At 38.9% G+C, this 15,766-nt stretch overlaps 1 protein-coding gene across 1 annotated transcript in view; it reads right to left on the bottom strand.

Moving 5' to 3' along the window:
• SCP2 (sterol carrier protein 2) overlaps positions 1–15,766 on the bottom strand; it is a 136,497-nt gene that overhangs the window by 90,356 nt on the left and 30,375 nt on the right. Inside the window, exons 3-6 of the mRNA XM_017874501.1 lie at positions 14,479–14,550; positions 11,703–11,834; positions 7,808–7,872; positions 588–714 (exon numbers count right to left, since the gene is read on the bottom strand). Of these exons, the coding sequence (XP_017729990.1) occupies positions 588–714; positions 7,808–7,872; positions 11,703–11,834; positions 14,479–14,550 (396 nt within the window). The remainder of the gene's footprint in view (positions 1–587; positions 715–7,807; positions 7,873–11,702; positions 11,835–14,478; positions 14,551–15,766) is intronic.

The raw sequence follows: 15,766 nt of genomic DNA on the forward strand, positions 1-15,766 counted from the left end.
ATTTATAGTCCGTGACCAGTCATGGTGGCTCACGCCTGTAATCCCAACACTTTGGGAAGCCGAGACAGGTGGATCACTTGAGCTCAGGAGTTTGAGACCAGCCTGGGCAACATGGCAAAAAGCCATGTCTACTGAAAATACAAAAAATTAGCCGAACATGGTGGTGCACGTCTGTAGTCCCAGCTACTTGAGAGGCTGGGTGGAAGGATCGCTTGAGCCTGGGAGGCGGAAGTTGCAGTGAGCCGAGATGGCACCACTGCACTCCAACCTGCATAACAGAGTGAAACCCTCAGCTTGGAAAAAAAAAACTTATAGTCCATGATTAAAGGAGACAAGATGTGTGTCATTTTTCCTATTTCAACTTCCTGCTATAGAGTACTCTAGGTACTTCCCATACTACAGTCTATATATAAATACTTTCTCTATGGCTAAGTTCTATAAGAACTATTACTTCGATTTAATTCAAAAAACATTTTACATCTTATATATCCTGGCATCCTCCATAGTTCCTTAATAAATAACTGTCGTTTCTTATCTCATGTATATAACTAGTAAGAAGCCTCAAAAGTTTTTTTACTATAACATACCATATTTTTCCATATGTTCTTTTCCAGCATACCCAAACATCTGAGGAGCAACTGGGTGTGCAGACAATCCATACTTATTGATCAGGAGGTCAAGATGTTTATCAGTGGGAATGGTCCTATCTGAAAACTAAGAGAGGGGGGACAAAATTTCGTAAGTAGCTGACATGATAAATGTCTCTTTCAAAACTACTACAGCGCTATTAAGACATTTATTTATTCTAAGCACATAGTACACCAGAAATGGTCAATGTGAATAAAATCAGTTAGGACATGCTCCACAGGGAAACATGGGAAGAAGAAAAAATAATCAAGTGAGGAAAGAGGTATTAACTCTTTCAAGAAATATTTATTGGGCATCCAGTATGTGCCAGTAACTATTCCAGACATGAGAGAAAAAAGAGTGAACTAATAAGATAGACTTTGCTCACTGGCATTTACATTGGGGAGGGAGGAAGGTAAAAGGTGCTGAGGACAATAATAAATAAAAATATTTATGACTCAGTAATGACTAATAAGAAAAGATTAGTATTAAATGATTAATATAAAAAAGAAAATAAATAAAATTTAAAATATAAATGACATTTATATTTCGTAATATAAAGCGATCCTCCTATCTCAGCTTCCCAAGTAACTGGGACTACAGGCATGCACCACCATGCCCGACAAATTCTTTTGTATTTTTTTTGAATAGTCGGGGTTTCACCATGTTGCCCAGGGTGGTCTTGAATTTCTGGTCGCAAGCAATCCTCCTGCCCCTGCCTCCCAAAGTACTGGGATTACAGGCATGAGCCAGGGCACCTGGCTACAATATACTTCTTGGAGGAAGCAAACAACAAAAAACACCTCCTAGAGTTCTCATAACATTACAGTGAACAGATATATTACTTAAAAGTAGTCTGTGGATAAATTAAAGCTGTAACCATAAAACACAAAGCAACCACTAAAAGCAAAACAAAACAGCAGAGCTATCGTTAATATGCCTGTAAGATAGATAAAATGAAATTATAAAAAATTCTCAATTAACAGAAAAGAAGAAAAAAGAACAAAGAAGAGATTGAACAAAAAGAAAACAATCCGCAAAGCAGTGGTGTCCAAGCAAATACTTAACAACAGGCTCACTGGGGCAGGATGCAGGGAGCCCTAATTGGTAGCATTTGCCAACTTTTGTGGTATAAATTCTCCCACCATAGCCAGTTTCAATCTACTAACATGGCTGTCACTAAAACCAAACATGGGAGAAGATGTGCATAATCCGATCGTGCAGGATGGTACAAGCTAGTAGGTATCGGTTTCAGCTAACTGCTAGTTTAAACTCAACCACATCAATCAGCACATCAAATGGGAAAGATATAAAAAGTCCAATTAAAAGGCAAATATTATTATATTGTTAAAAAGCAAGACCCCACAATATGCTGTCTACAAAACCCAATTCAAATATATAGACAAAAATAAGTAAAGGGATGGAAAAATATATACTATTCTAACTCTACTCAAAAGAAAGCTGGATTGGCTATGCTAATATCAAAGTAGATGTAAGATCAAAGAGCTAGTAACAAGGACTAAAGAGGATTCTCTCATCATGACAAAGCAGTCAACTTACCAAGAGGATATAACAACCCTAAATGTTAATATATCTAATATCAGAGCTTCAAAATACATGAAACAGAAACTGAAGGAAATAGGCCGGGTGTGGTGGCTCACGCCTGTAATCTCAGCACTTTGGGAGGCAGAAGGCAGGCGGATCACTAGGTCAGGAGTTCAAGACCAGTCTGACCAACATGGTGAAACTCCACTAAAAATACAAAAATTAGCCAGACGTGGTGGTGCACGCCTGTAAATCCCAGCTATTCAGGAGGCTGAGGCAGGAGAATCACTTGAACCCGAGAGGTGGAGGTTGCAGTGAGCCAAGATCGCGCCATTGCACTCCAGCCTGGGTGACAGAGTGAGACTCCATCTAAAAAAAAAAAAAAGAAAAGAACTGAAGGAAATAGACAAATCTACAGATATAGCAGAGACTGCAGTAATTCCCTCTCAATAACTGACAGAACAAGTAGACAAATCAGTAAGGTCATAAAAGACTTGACCAACCTTATCAGCCAATTTGACATAAGTAGTATTTATAGAACACTTCATCCACTAAGAACAAAGTACATATCCTTTTCAAGTGCACACATTATATTTTTTAGAATAAACCATATCCTGAGCCAAAAAACAAGTCTCAAATAAAAAAATATAGGTCGGGCCTGGCGGTCCACACCTGTAATCCCAGCACTTTGGGAGGCTGAGACAGGTGGATCACTTGAGTTCAGGAGTTCGAGACCAGCCTGGCCAACGTGGTGAACCCCATCTCTACTAAAAATACATAAATTAGCCAGGTGTGGTGGTGTGCACCTACAGTCCCAGCTATTTGGGAGGTTGAGGTGGTTCGAGAACTGCTTGAACCCAGGAGGTGAAGATTGCAGTGAGTCGAGATCACACCACTGCACTCCAGCCTGGGAGACAGAGTGAGACTCTGCCTTGGGAATAAATATATATATGTATGTGTGTGTGTATATCGTGTATATATATATGCATGTGTGTATGTATATTGTGTGTGTATATGTGTGTGTGTATATATATGCGTGTGTGTATATATGTGTGTGTGTGTGTGTGTGTGTGTGTATAGTAGCCAGGCATGGTGGGTCATGCCAGCATAGGCAACATAGCAAGATTCTGTCTCTGCAAAAAATTATCTGGGCATGGCTAATTTAAAATAAAGAATAAATTTAAACCAAAGTAAGGAGAAGAAAGGAAACATCAACAATGAGAGCAGATTGAAATAGAAAATGAGCAGAAAAAAAAAGAATGAGTAGAAATGAGCAGAATAAACTAGAAAAAAGAAGAATATAGGCCAGGCGCCATGGCTCACGCCTGTAATCCCAGCACTTTGGGAGGCCAGGTGGGTGGATCACGAGGTCAGGAGTTTGAGGACAGCCTGGCCAACATGGTGAAACCCCATCGCTACTAAAAATACAAAAATTAGCTGGGCGTGGTGGCAGGCACCTATAATCCCAGCTACTCATGAGACTGAAGCAGAATTGCTTGAACCCGGGAGGCAGAGGTTGTAGTGAGCCGAGATCATGCCATTGCACTCCAGCCTGGGCGACAGAGTGAGACTCTGTCTCAAAAAAAAGAAAAAAAAAAGAGTATATAGAAAATCAATGAAAACAAAAGCTGGTCCTTCTATTGTAAACTTTCTTTTTCCATGATCACTCTGACAACAAAAGATGACCATGGAAAAGAGAGAAGATAAAATTACCAACACCAGAAGAAGGGAGAAGACACATCCAAAGATCCTACATTAAAAAGATGGGAATAACATGAATGACTTTTTACCAACAAGGTTAACAATGTAGATGAACTGGACAAATTCCGTGAAGGACATAAACTATCAAAGCTCGCTTAAAAAAAGAAAAAATAGACAACCTGAATAGTAATATATTTACTAAAGAAACTAAACTTAGAAGATTGAAAACTTTCCCATAAAGAAATCACCAGACCATGACCCAAAGATAAGAATGCAAAAAAAAAATTTTTTTTTAATTAAAAATATTTTAGGGCTGGATATGGTGGCTCACGCCTGTAATCCCAGTACTTTGGGGAGCCGAGGCAGGTGGACCACCTGAGGTCGGGAGTTTGAGACGAGCCTGACCAACATGGAGAAACCCTGTCTCTACTAAAAATACAAAATTAGCCGGGCGTGGTGGTGCATGCCTGTAATCCCAGCTACTCAGTAGGCTAAGGCAAGAGAATTGCTTGAACCTGGGAGGCGGAGGTTGCGGTGAGCCGAGATTGTGCCATTGCACTCCAGCTTGGGCAACAAGAGGGAAACTCCATCTTAAAAAAAAAAAAAAAAAAATTTTTTTAAAGAAAAGAAAGTAAGTCACCAGATCAAATGTGAACTGGTGAATTGGTGAATTCTACCAAAAATTTAAGAGAAAAAAATACCAATTTACATATAAACTATTCCAAAAAACAGAAGAAAAGAGAACACTTCCCAGCTATTCTATGGGGCCAGCATTATTCTCGTATTAAAATTAGCCTGGGTGTGGTGGCTCACACCTATAATCCCAAAACTTTGGGAAGCCAAGGTGAGCAGATCACTTGAGCCCTGAAGTTCAAGACCAACCTGCACAATGGAAAGAAAACAACAAACCAACACCCTTGCGGACATAAACACAAAAATCCTTAACAAAATTTTAACAAATCAGGCCAGGTGTGGTGGCTCACACCTGTAATCCCAACACTTTGGGAGACCCAGGCGGGAGGATTGCTCCAGCCCAGGAGCTTGAGACCAGCCTGGGCAACATAGGGAGAACCCATCACTTAAAAGAAAAAGATTAACAAATCAAATCCAATAATATATAAAAAGGATAATATATCATGACCAAATACCAAACATTACCCCAGAATATCGGATAGACCAACAGTCAAACATCAACGAATATAATTCATCATATTAACAAACTAAAAAAGAGTAACAAACAAAATAAGAACATTTCAACAGATACCTAAAAATCTTGTGAAAAAACATGGCTGGGCACGGTAGCTCACATCTGTAATCCCAGCACTTTAGGAGGCCGAGGCAGGTGGATCGCCTGAGGTCAGGAGTCTGAGACCAGCCTGGTCAACATGGTAAAACCCCATCTCTACTAAAAGTACAAAACTTAGCCCGGCATGGTGGTGAGCACCTGTAATCCCAGTTACTTTGGAGGTTAAAGCAGGAGAAATCACTTGAAACAGGGAGGCAGAGGTTGCAGTGAGCCAAGACCGTGTCACTGCATTCCATTCCAGCCTGGGAAACAGAGACTACATCTCAAAAAAAAAAAAAAAAAATAGGGTGTAAGGTGTGTGCCTGGATTCATTATTTGCATGTGGATATCCAGTTGTCCCAGCACAACTTGTTGAAAAGATTATCTTTTTTCCATTATATTGCCTTTGCTTCTTTGTCAAAGATCAGTTGACTACATTTATGTAGGTCTATTTCTGAATGCTTTATTCTGTTCTAGCTATCTATTTGTCTAATTTGTCTGAACTTTTTTGTCAGTACCACACTGTCTTAATTACTGGAGCTTTAGGTAAGTCTTGAAATTGAGTAGTGTCAGTCCTTCTGTTGAACTTGGGAGGGAGACCTGGTCTCAAAAAAAAAAAATAGGCAGAAGGAGTGACTTCTAATTTATATATATTTCCTTTTAATTATACTATGGGATTATGGATGGATTTTACTATTTTATAATTTTTAATTTCAAATAAAAGTTACCAGGGCACGTACCATTTACTGCTGGAAAAAACACGAATTTTTCATGTGTCATAAACATTATATATTCACTTACGTAACCTTATTTCTCAATCTTCTCCAGCTGCCACTCTAATCCAGACAGGTTTTTAAACTGTTCCCTGGGTGTATCGTATTCATTCAGACACCCATGACTAGGCTCATGATGCCTTCCCTGACATCTGGGAAGAGCTCATTTCCCCTCACCCACTCCTAAATTATCTTTAAGATCCAACCTAACTTCTACCACTTTTCAAAGGTGTTCTTTAAAGAGGGAAACAACTCATTGATTTGAATGCCTATTAAGTGTCACTTTTGTGGTGTCTAAGAAATATTATCATATGTATTTAAGTTAATTTGGGGTAGAGGTCCTTTAACATTTCAACAGAGAAAATGGGATCAGGTTGATCACATAAGTTAGATAATAGAATAATTTTAGATAACAGTAAAAAATTATCTTCAACTCATTTTCTTTTTTTTGAAACAGAGTCTCACTCTGTCGCCCAGGCTGGAATGCAATGGCACATCTTGGCTCACTGCAACCTCCACCTCCTGGGCTCCAGCTTGGGCAATTTAGTAGAGATGGGTTTTGCCATGTTGGCCAGGCTGGTCTCAAACTTCTGGCCTCAAGTGATCCGCCCATCTCAGCCTCCCAAAGTGCTGGGAGTACAGGCATGAGTGAATTTTTGATTTTATTTATTTCTTTTCTTTTCTATAAATTCCATTTAGGTTTTTTTTTTTCATGCCAATAATGTTCTTTTTTGTAGTTTCCTATAGCCTAAAGAGGTTTCCAAGCTGTCTTTTATTTCTCTAAACATAACAAACATGATTAAATCTGCATCCAATAAATCTAGTTTTGGCAGTCTTCAGAGATTACCTTTTACTGCCCCTTCTTTCTTTCAGTTCTCAATTGTGGTGCCTTGTTTCTTTAACACTTGGTTATCTTTAACTGCGTGTCCTTGAAATTTTACTGGAAGGGCTCTCAAAGCCTGGAAGAAGGGTGCTTTCCTCCAGAAGAAAATCTGTCTAGGTTACTACCATTCTGGAACTAATTTAGATTCAATTCATGGTTTGAGGTTTCCTGGACCACTCCGATAATGAGAATGTTGGCAGTGATCCCACATGAGGGCTAGTCTGTGATTTATTAACTCAATGAAAGGTTTTACTGGGTTTTTTATCCTTTTTTTTTTTTCTCCCCTGTTTTACTGGATGCCATGGTAACTCTCCCTATCATCTCATGGAAGTGGGCAGTTTTACTTCAGGTTTGTCCTACCCAAAGAGTTTACCCTTACATAGTATCAATTTAATGTGGGTATTAAAATTCAGGTCTTGGGAAGGCCTGAGCTTTGACTACTTCCCCTTTCATTCCAGGGGGCTGTCAAAATTGTGGCTCACAGCTGCCTGATCAGCAAAGATCTTCAAGGCAAAAGTAGTTGCAAATGCTGATGTTAATTCTCTGGCATTCATTTGCAGTTCCTCTCTCTTGCTAGTTCTTCAATACCTTTAGGATTTCTTTTTTCATATTCTATCCAAATATTTTAGCTGTCATCAGTGAGAGAACTGGCTCAAAAAACTTGGCTTGCCATTACCAGAATTAGAAGTCCCACATTTTATTAACTCTCTTCAATTTGTTGAATGAATTTCATTTATTGAATGTAATTCATTTATCAAAAAAATGAATACATGAATGGCTTTCAAATTAAATAGATAAGTCAACTTCAAATTCAATAATCTCATATCTTTGAACACCAGTTTCATCATCGGTAAAATAAACAGTTTGAACAAAATTATCTCTAAGATTCTTCACTATTCTAAAATACCAAGATCTATGCATACATATAAGTATCACCTTTCAACTTTTGGGTTATATTAGCTCATTTAGTAACTATGCCAAAATAACACTCACTTTTATTCCAAGGCTTCCCTTACTCATCTTCTCAAACCCAAGAGCCAAGACACATTCTGCCACACCTTAAAGGAAAATGTAATTATTTTGAAAATTCAAATTTCTAAACACCAACAAAATACCATTAAATACTTCAATTCAAATAAGTGCGTCAAATGAGAGCACAGTGGCTCAAACTTCTAGTCCCATTAGTTCGGGAAATCAAAGCAGATGAATTGCTTGAGGCCAGGAGGTCAAGACCAGCCAGGGCAACATAGTAAGACTCTGTCTCTACAAAAATTTAAAAACTTAAAATGTTTGAAAAATCAGCTGAGTGTGGTGGTACACACCTGTAGTCCTAGTGACTTGGTAAGCTGAGGCAGGACGTCACTTGAGCCCAGAAATTCTGTCTCTAAATAAATAAGCCAATTTACATAAAATGTAAAAACATACTATAATCCCACAAAGGTTTTTGTTGTTGCTGTTGTTTGCTTGCTTTTTTTTTTTTTGACACAAAGTGTCAGTCTGTCACCGAGACTGGAGTAGAGTAGCAGGCTCACAGCTCACTGCAGCTTCAACCTCTCAGGCTCAAGCGATCCTCCCACCTCAGCTCTCTATTAGCTAGAGCTAATTTTTGTATTTTTTGTAGAGAAAGTTTTACCATGTTGCTTAGGCTGGTCTTGAGCTCCTGGGCTCAAGCAATCTGTCCACCCCAGCCTCCCAAGTGCTAGGATTACAGGCATAAGCCACTATGCCCGGCACCACAAAGGTTATTTTGGTTTTTTTTTTTTTTTTTTTGAGACAGTGTCTCACTCTGTCACCAAGGCTGAAGTGCAGCAATGCAATCATGGCTCACTGAAGCCTAGACCTCCTGGGCCCAAGCAATCTGCATGTAGCTGGGACCGTAGGCCTGTGGCACCACGACCAGTTTTCTTGCTGTTTTTTTTTTTTTTTTTTGTAGAGATGGAGTCTCACCATGTTGCCCAGGCTGGTCTCAAATTCCTGGGCTCAAGTGATCCCCCACCTCAGCTTCCCAAAGTGCTGGGATTACAGACATAAGCCACCAACCAGCATACATATACATACATATACATATACATGCATACATATACATACATACTTATGGCTTACACCATAAGCCACCAATGGCTTATTAAAAACCAGCCAAAGTTTTAATAACAGAAAAATTACAGAGAAAATCTTTATATTCTTCTAAATAAGAGGAAAAATCGGGCTGGGCATGGTGAATCACGCCTGTAATCCCAAAACTTTGGGAGGCCAAGGCAGATGTATCGCTTGAGACCAGGAGTTCGAGACTAGTCTGGGCAACATGGCAAGACCCCATCTCTACAAAATACACAAAAATTGGTCAGGTGTGGTGGCGCACACCTATGATCCCAACTATTAATACTTAGGAGGCTGAGGTGGGAGGATCACCTGAGGCCAAGAGGCATAGGTTGCAGGAGCTGAGATCATGCTACCACAGTGTTGCCTAGATGAGAGAGTGAGGCCCTGTCTCTAAAAAAAGAAAAGAAGAAAAATCAATACGGTGCTTAATTCTTCTCTTCAGTCTCAATACGTTAATAAAATTTTGTGGTAATGTGGAAATATGTTTCAGTAATGAATATAAAAGCTAATTTAGAATCACATTTAGAAAACATTAAATATTTGAAATTAAAATTAAAAAATCAACCCAATGAAAATCTCAAAAGAATTATTTTGGAGAGAGGGGCACCTAAAATTATGTTGTTAAAGTTCAACTGAAGAGCCAAACATTCCTGCAGGAGCTGAAATTAAAAAAAAAAAAAGACAGGATTGCCACATTTTTTCCTTAAAAAATGAAAGAAATATAATGTAACAGAAACAGGGACCACTAGCATTATCAAACAATATAAAGTTCCAATAATTAAAACGCTGGGTAGTGAAATAGTAATCAACAATCAAATCAGTGGAACAGAAAGAGGACCTAATAAAAAACCCTAGAATATATGGAAACATAGGATATGATACATATACAAAAGAACTGAAAATACGCAGCCACAAAAAAAAAAAGTATACACAATGTTTACAAAGGCATTATCTTCGCCCTCCCCTGACCATTTTTAAAAGACAGTGTCTTGCTCTGTTGCCCAGTTACGACTGTGCGGTTATGACTGCAAACTGCAGCCTCAGTCTCAAGACTCAAGCAATCCTCCTGCCTCAGCCTCCCAGGAAGCCAGGATTACGGGTGCCATGCTCACTATGGCAGCATTATTCATAACAGCCAAAAAAAATAGAAACAATCCCTCAACTGATGGAAACAAAAAAAAATATGCAAGCAACAATGTCTATCAACTGATAGGCAGAAGAAATGTGATATAGCCATCCTAGCACTTTGAGGGGCCAAGGCAGGAAGATCACTTAAAGCCATTAGCTGGAGATCAGCCTCGGCAACATAGCAAGACCTCATTTCTACTTATTTTACTTTGTATTTTTCTTCTACATTTAAAAAACAGTCCATCTATTTTTTAATGTGATATATCCATACAATGGAATATTATTTGGCCATGAAAAGGAATTAAGTACTGATATATGCTGCAACATGAATAAACTGTGAAAACATTGTGTTAAGTGAAATAAACCACAAAAGGCCATGTATTGTACAATTCCATTTATATAAATATTCAGAATACGAAATTCCACAAAGAGAAAGTAAATTAGTGGTTTCTAGGGACTGAGGGGAGGAGAAAATGGAGAATGACTGCTAATGGGTACAGGGTTTCTTTCTGTGGTGATAAAACTGTTCTAATATGACCAGGTGTGGTGGTTCACACCTGTAATCCCAGCACTTTGGGAGGCCGAGGTGGGCAGATCACTTGAGGTCAGGAGTTTGAGACCAGCCTGGCCAACATAGTGAAACCCCATCTCTATTAAAAATACAAAAAATTTAGCCAGGCATGGTGGTGGGTATCTGTAATCCCAGCTACTCGGGAGGCTGAGGCAGGAGAATCACTTGAACCTGGGAGGTGGAGGTTGCAGTGAGGTGAGATCACACAACTGCACTCCAGTCTGGGCAACAGAGCAAGACTCACTCTCAAAAAAAAAAAAGTTATAATATTACATAGTGGTGATAGGTATACAATTCTGTGAATATACAAAAAACACTGAATTGTACACTTTAAAAAGGTGAGTTTTATGGTCTATAAATTATACCTCACAATGCCTTTTTAATTTAATTTTAATTTTTTTTTTTTTTTTAGAGACAGAGTCTCACTGCGTTGCCCAGGCTAGAGTGCAGTGGTATGATCATACATCCTCCAGCCTCAGCCTCCTGAGTAGCTGGGACCACCACCTCTGGCTAATTTTTTTTTAATTTTGTGTAAACGTAGGGTCTACCTACATTGCCCAGGGTGGTCTTGAACTCCTGGGCTCAAACGATGCTCTTGCCTTGGTCCCCCAGAGTGTTGAAATTACCAGTATGAGCCACGATGCCTGGCTGATAAAGCCTTTTTTTTGGTTTTTGGTTTTATTTTTTATTTTTGAGACAAGCTCTGGCTCTATCGCCCAAGCTGGAGTGCAGTGGTACCATCTAGGCTCACTGCAATCTCTGTCTCCCAGGCTCAAGCCATCCTCCCACCTCAGCCTCCCAGGTAGCTGGGACTACAGATGCATGCCACCATCCCCAGCTAATTTTTGTATTTTTTTGTAGAGACGGGGTTTTGTTACGTTGCCCAGAGCTAGTCTCGAATTCACAAGCTCAAACAATCCACCCGCCTCGGCCTCCCAAAGTGCTGGGGTTACAAGCATAAGCCACCACACGCGGCCTGATATGGCCTTTTTTAAAACAAATACATTATAAAATAATTCCTCTGATGGTCGTGTGATTAAATGATTAAAATGGGGCAATATTTAAGTACACTAGACAAGCACTCCTTACCACCCTGAATCAGCTGGCGGGCCATAAACAAAGCAGTAGAACCAGTAGAGCAGTTATTGTTGACATTGATTATAGGAATTCCAGTCATTCCCAAACTGTGATAGATAGCCCTCTGCCCACAGGTAGAGTCACCTGAATAGAAAAACAAAAATTTTAATATGGAGAATTATGGAGCTGCAATGCAACATAATACTACATTATGTGTTTTTTTTAATATTATACCTTTGCCTAGCATATAACACGTGCAAGACAATAAATATCTTAGAAACAGTTTTAACGCTAACCATCATTTACTCTGCAAAAAAGACTGAAAACAGAATATATGTGCACTTTATATAATATAGAGGTAGAGAAGTAAAGAAATGATCAGTTAATAGAAAACAATTCCATCTGGCTAAGGCTATATGATAAAGAAAGCAATATTTCATTAACACCTAAATGTCGGATAAAAATCTTTAAACCTTGGCCAGGTGCGGTGGCTCATGCCTGTAATCCCAGCACTTTGGGAGGCCAAGGCGGGCAGATCACAAGATCAGGAGATCAAGACCATCCTGGCTAACACAGTGAAACTCCATCTCTACTAAAAATATAAAAAATTAGCCAGGTGTGGCGGCATGCACCTGTAATCCCAGCTACTTAGGAGGCTGAGGCAGAAGAATCACTTAAACTAGGAGGCAGAGGTTGCAGTGAGCCAAGATTGCACCACTGCACTCCAGCCTGGGTGACAGAGCGAGACTCGGTCTCAAATAAATAAATAAATAAATAAATAAATAAAATCTTTAAACCTATGACAGTGATTAAAAGCCATGATTTACTTTTCATATAAAGATTCCACAACTTCGAAAAGTTTAAAAGACCCTGCATGCCAAGGCATTCCAGGAAAACATGATCCATGTTAAATACACATGTTCCTTTCCCAAGTGTAAAAAGTAAAGTAGAGGTTCCTCTTCAAAGACTTTCCTCCCCATTTAATTAGGAATAGATAATAACTTCTCTTAGAAGCAAAATGTATTCAAAGACCTCTGCTAACATTCTTAAATATCTGCTAGCCATGGTAAAGAAATCAATGTACTTTATGTTCTTAGCTCCCACTATTTAGCCTAAGTATTTGCCCTGGCATGCTCATACTGGTCCAAGCAAGCATTAGGTCATAACCTGTTCCTCTTCCTTATTTGAAGGTGTTTTTACGTTTCTTGGCATTCCACAAGTTACTTCCTCCTTCCTTTGTTCTCCTCTGCCTTTGCCTCTTTTAAAAAGTTCTAAGTTGCTAGCCAATCGAGATAAATACAGAATGTGAGGTTCCGTTCCAGCCAATGGAACTGGACACAGCAGTAGGGTGGACACGTCAGGTTATACATGATCCTGTCTCCTTTGTTTGGTGTACTCTCGTGGCAAAACTGCTGGCAAGTGTACCCTTTCTGCAGGAAGTAAAAATGGCCTTGCTGAGTAAATTAAATTCATGTTCAAGTGTTATTTCTTTACGGCACCAAGGAACAAGCATTTCAAACACAAGTAACATGACCACCAAGGTAGACATGCTGGAGCAGTGTGATGGGAATATCTGAAGGTACAGGCTCCAGGAGTCTTCAGCAAAATCAGGAAAGTTAGGGATCTGCTTTTCAATAAATATATTCTGCATCCCTTTAACCCAGTATGTTTCCCTTCTAGAATTCTCTTGATATCTTGATATCTCAAAGAAATAAATCATATATATGCACAAATATTCATCTACAGTAACACCTACTATAGTATTTTAATAATACTGTATATATTCACAGTATTTTTATAATAACTAGAATTTAGAAAATATCATTACTACTTCTAAATAAGCTATAGTAGACCTTCAAGAGAGGAATATCATATAATCATATAAAATGATGTAGGGGTTCCCCCCACACACCCCACCCCTTTGCCAAAAACAAAAAAAAGTGTTGTTGGGGTTGGGGGAAACAGAGAGATGTTAGTCAACTGGTACAAACTTTCAGTTATAAGATAAACAAGTTCTGTGGCTCTAATGTACAGCATGGGTGGTAATTAATGTACTAATTAACTGGATTGTGGTAATTATTACACAATATATACATAAATCATCTTATTTTATACCTTGAATATATTCAATCTTTATTTGACATTAAGTATTTTTTAAATGCTGTGAAAAGACTGGAACTTTTAAATATCCATTAAAAGGGGACTGATAAAATAAATTATAATACATTTATTCAAGGAAACATTATGCTTTTTTTTTTTTTGAGATAGAGTCTTGCTCTGTTGCCCAGGCTGGAGTGCAATCTCAGCTCACTGCAACCTCTGCCTCCTGGATTCAAGCGATTCTCCTGCTTCTCCCTCCTGAGTAGCTGGGACTGCAGGTGCATTTTTTTGTATTTTTAGTAGAGGAAGGGTTTCACCATGTTCGCCAGATGATCTCAATCTTCTGACCTCGTGATCCGCCCGCCTTGGCCTCCCAAAGTGCTGGGATTACAGGCGTGAGCCATATTTTTAAAAAGACCAAAGAAGATCTTTACAGTATGATTTGGAATAGTCACCAAAAGAAAAATGACACTAGGTTGACACATAAGGGAAATATATAAATAGTGGTAATTCCCTTAAATCAGACTTTGAATTCTGAGGGTTTTTATCTTTTTTTTTTCCAACGCAAATATAAATGAATGAATTCTGAGTTTTTGAGGGTTAAAATTCACAAATGTCTCTGTATTGTTTGTGTAGTTGCTGCTAGATTTAGGTTAAAAAAATTTAGAATACACAGTTTAATACATACCAAAAACATAGCCAACACATGCCTGGTCCACTGCTGAATAAGGGATCTGTGCATCAGCTAACGCCTTCTGGCCTATAAAACAAAAGGTTTTATCAAAAGTGCTTTAAGTATTTGTTTTAGGAGAGTAAAAATTAAGCTTAGAGTTTTCTCAAAGTAAACTACTCTATACAGTCTATGCTCAATTCAAATGACAAATCCTTCATCAAATCATCTCAGATCTCTAATTTCAAAAGTAATCATTTTTTCCTCTAAGCTACTGCATCACTTTTCTGTATCTCCTTTTTGGTACTTAACACTTTCTGTTATAACTTCACATCTATCTACATTAAATCTGAAGAGTCTTACAGCTCCTTAATGACACAGTCCTTGTCTTATTCATCCCTGTAGCTCCGCTGCACATCTAGAGGGTACAATGAGAAAGACTGTCATTACTGGGAGCAGACAGCACGAATGTGCTCATCTTACAAAGCCAAGATCAAGAGATGACTCTGTCTATGGAACAAGAAAAACAGCTTAAGGATGCTATCAAAAGTGGCAGAAACAACTAGTGGATGAACTGAGAAAAATTATGTAAATAAATGAGAAAAATTATGTAAGTAAACTGGAAAGAAGACAGTGAGGTTGAAAAAAAAGTGTGAGCTAAATCCTCATTTATGACAATGAGAAAAAACAGACATCTAAAACTGACAAATCAAAAACTTGAGGAAGTATTTAGATAACCACCAGAAGAACTAAAGCAAAACAAGTTAAAAGAAGTTGTCCATGGGGGACAGGCCTGAGAATTACAAGCCACTCTTCATTCCTTTTTTTTTTTTTTTAAGGGCAAGGTCTCTCTGTCACTGGAGTGCAGTGGTATGATCATAACTAACCGCAGTCTCAAACTCCTGGGCTTAAACGATCCTCCCACCTCGGCTTCCCAAAGTGAGGGGTAAGAGACATGAGTCACCACACCTGGCCCTGTATTCCTGTATTTCCTTTCTTTCTTTTTTTTTTTTGAGACAGAGTCTTGCTCTGTCGCTCAGGCTGGAGTGCAAAGGCACGATCTCGGCTCACTGCAACCTCCACCTCCCAGGTTCAAGTGATTCTCCCAAGTAACTGGGATTACAGGCACCCACCACCACGCTACTTTTTGTATTTTTAGTAGAGAGGGGGTTTCGCTATGTTGGCCATGCTGGTCTCAAACTCCTGACCTCAAGTGATCCGCCTCCCTTGACCTCCCAAGGTGCTGGAATTACAGGCGTGAGCCACCAAGCCCAGACTCTTTTTTTTTTTTTTTTGAGAGGGGCTC

Source organism: Rhinopithecus bieti, unplaced genomic scaffold, assembly GCF_001698545.2.
Source record: "Rhinopithecus bieti isolate Rb0 unplaced genomic scaffold, ASM169854v2 scaffold_7684, whole genome shotgun sequence".
Lineage (NCBI taxonomy): Eukaryota > Metazoa > Chordata > Mammalia > Primates > Cercopithecidae > Rhinopithecus > Rhinopithecus bieti.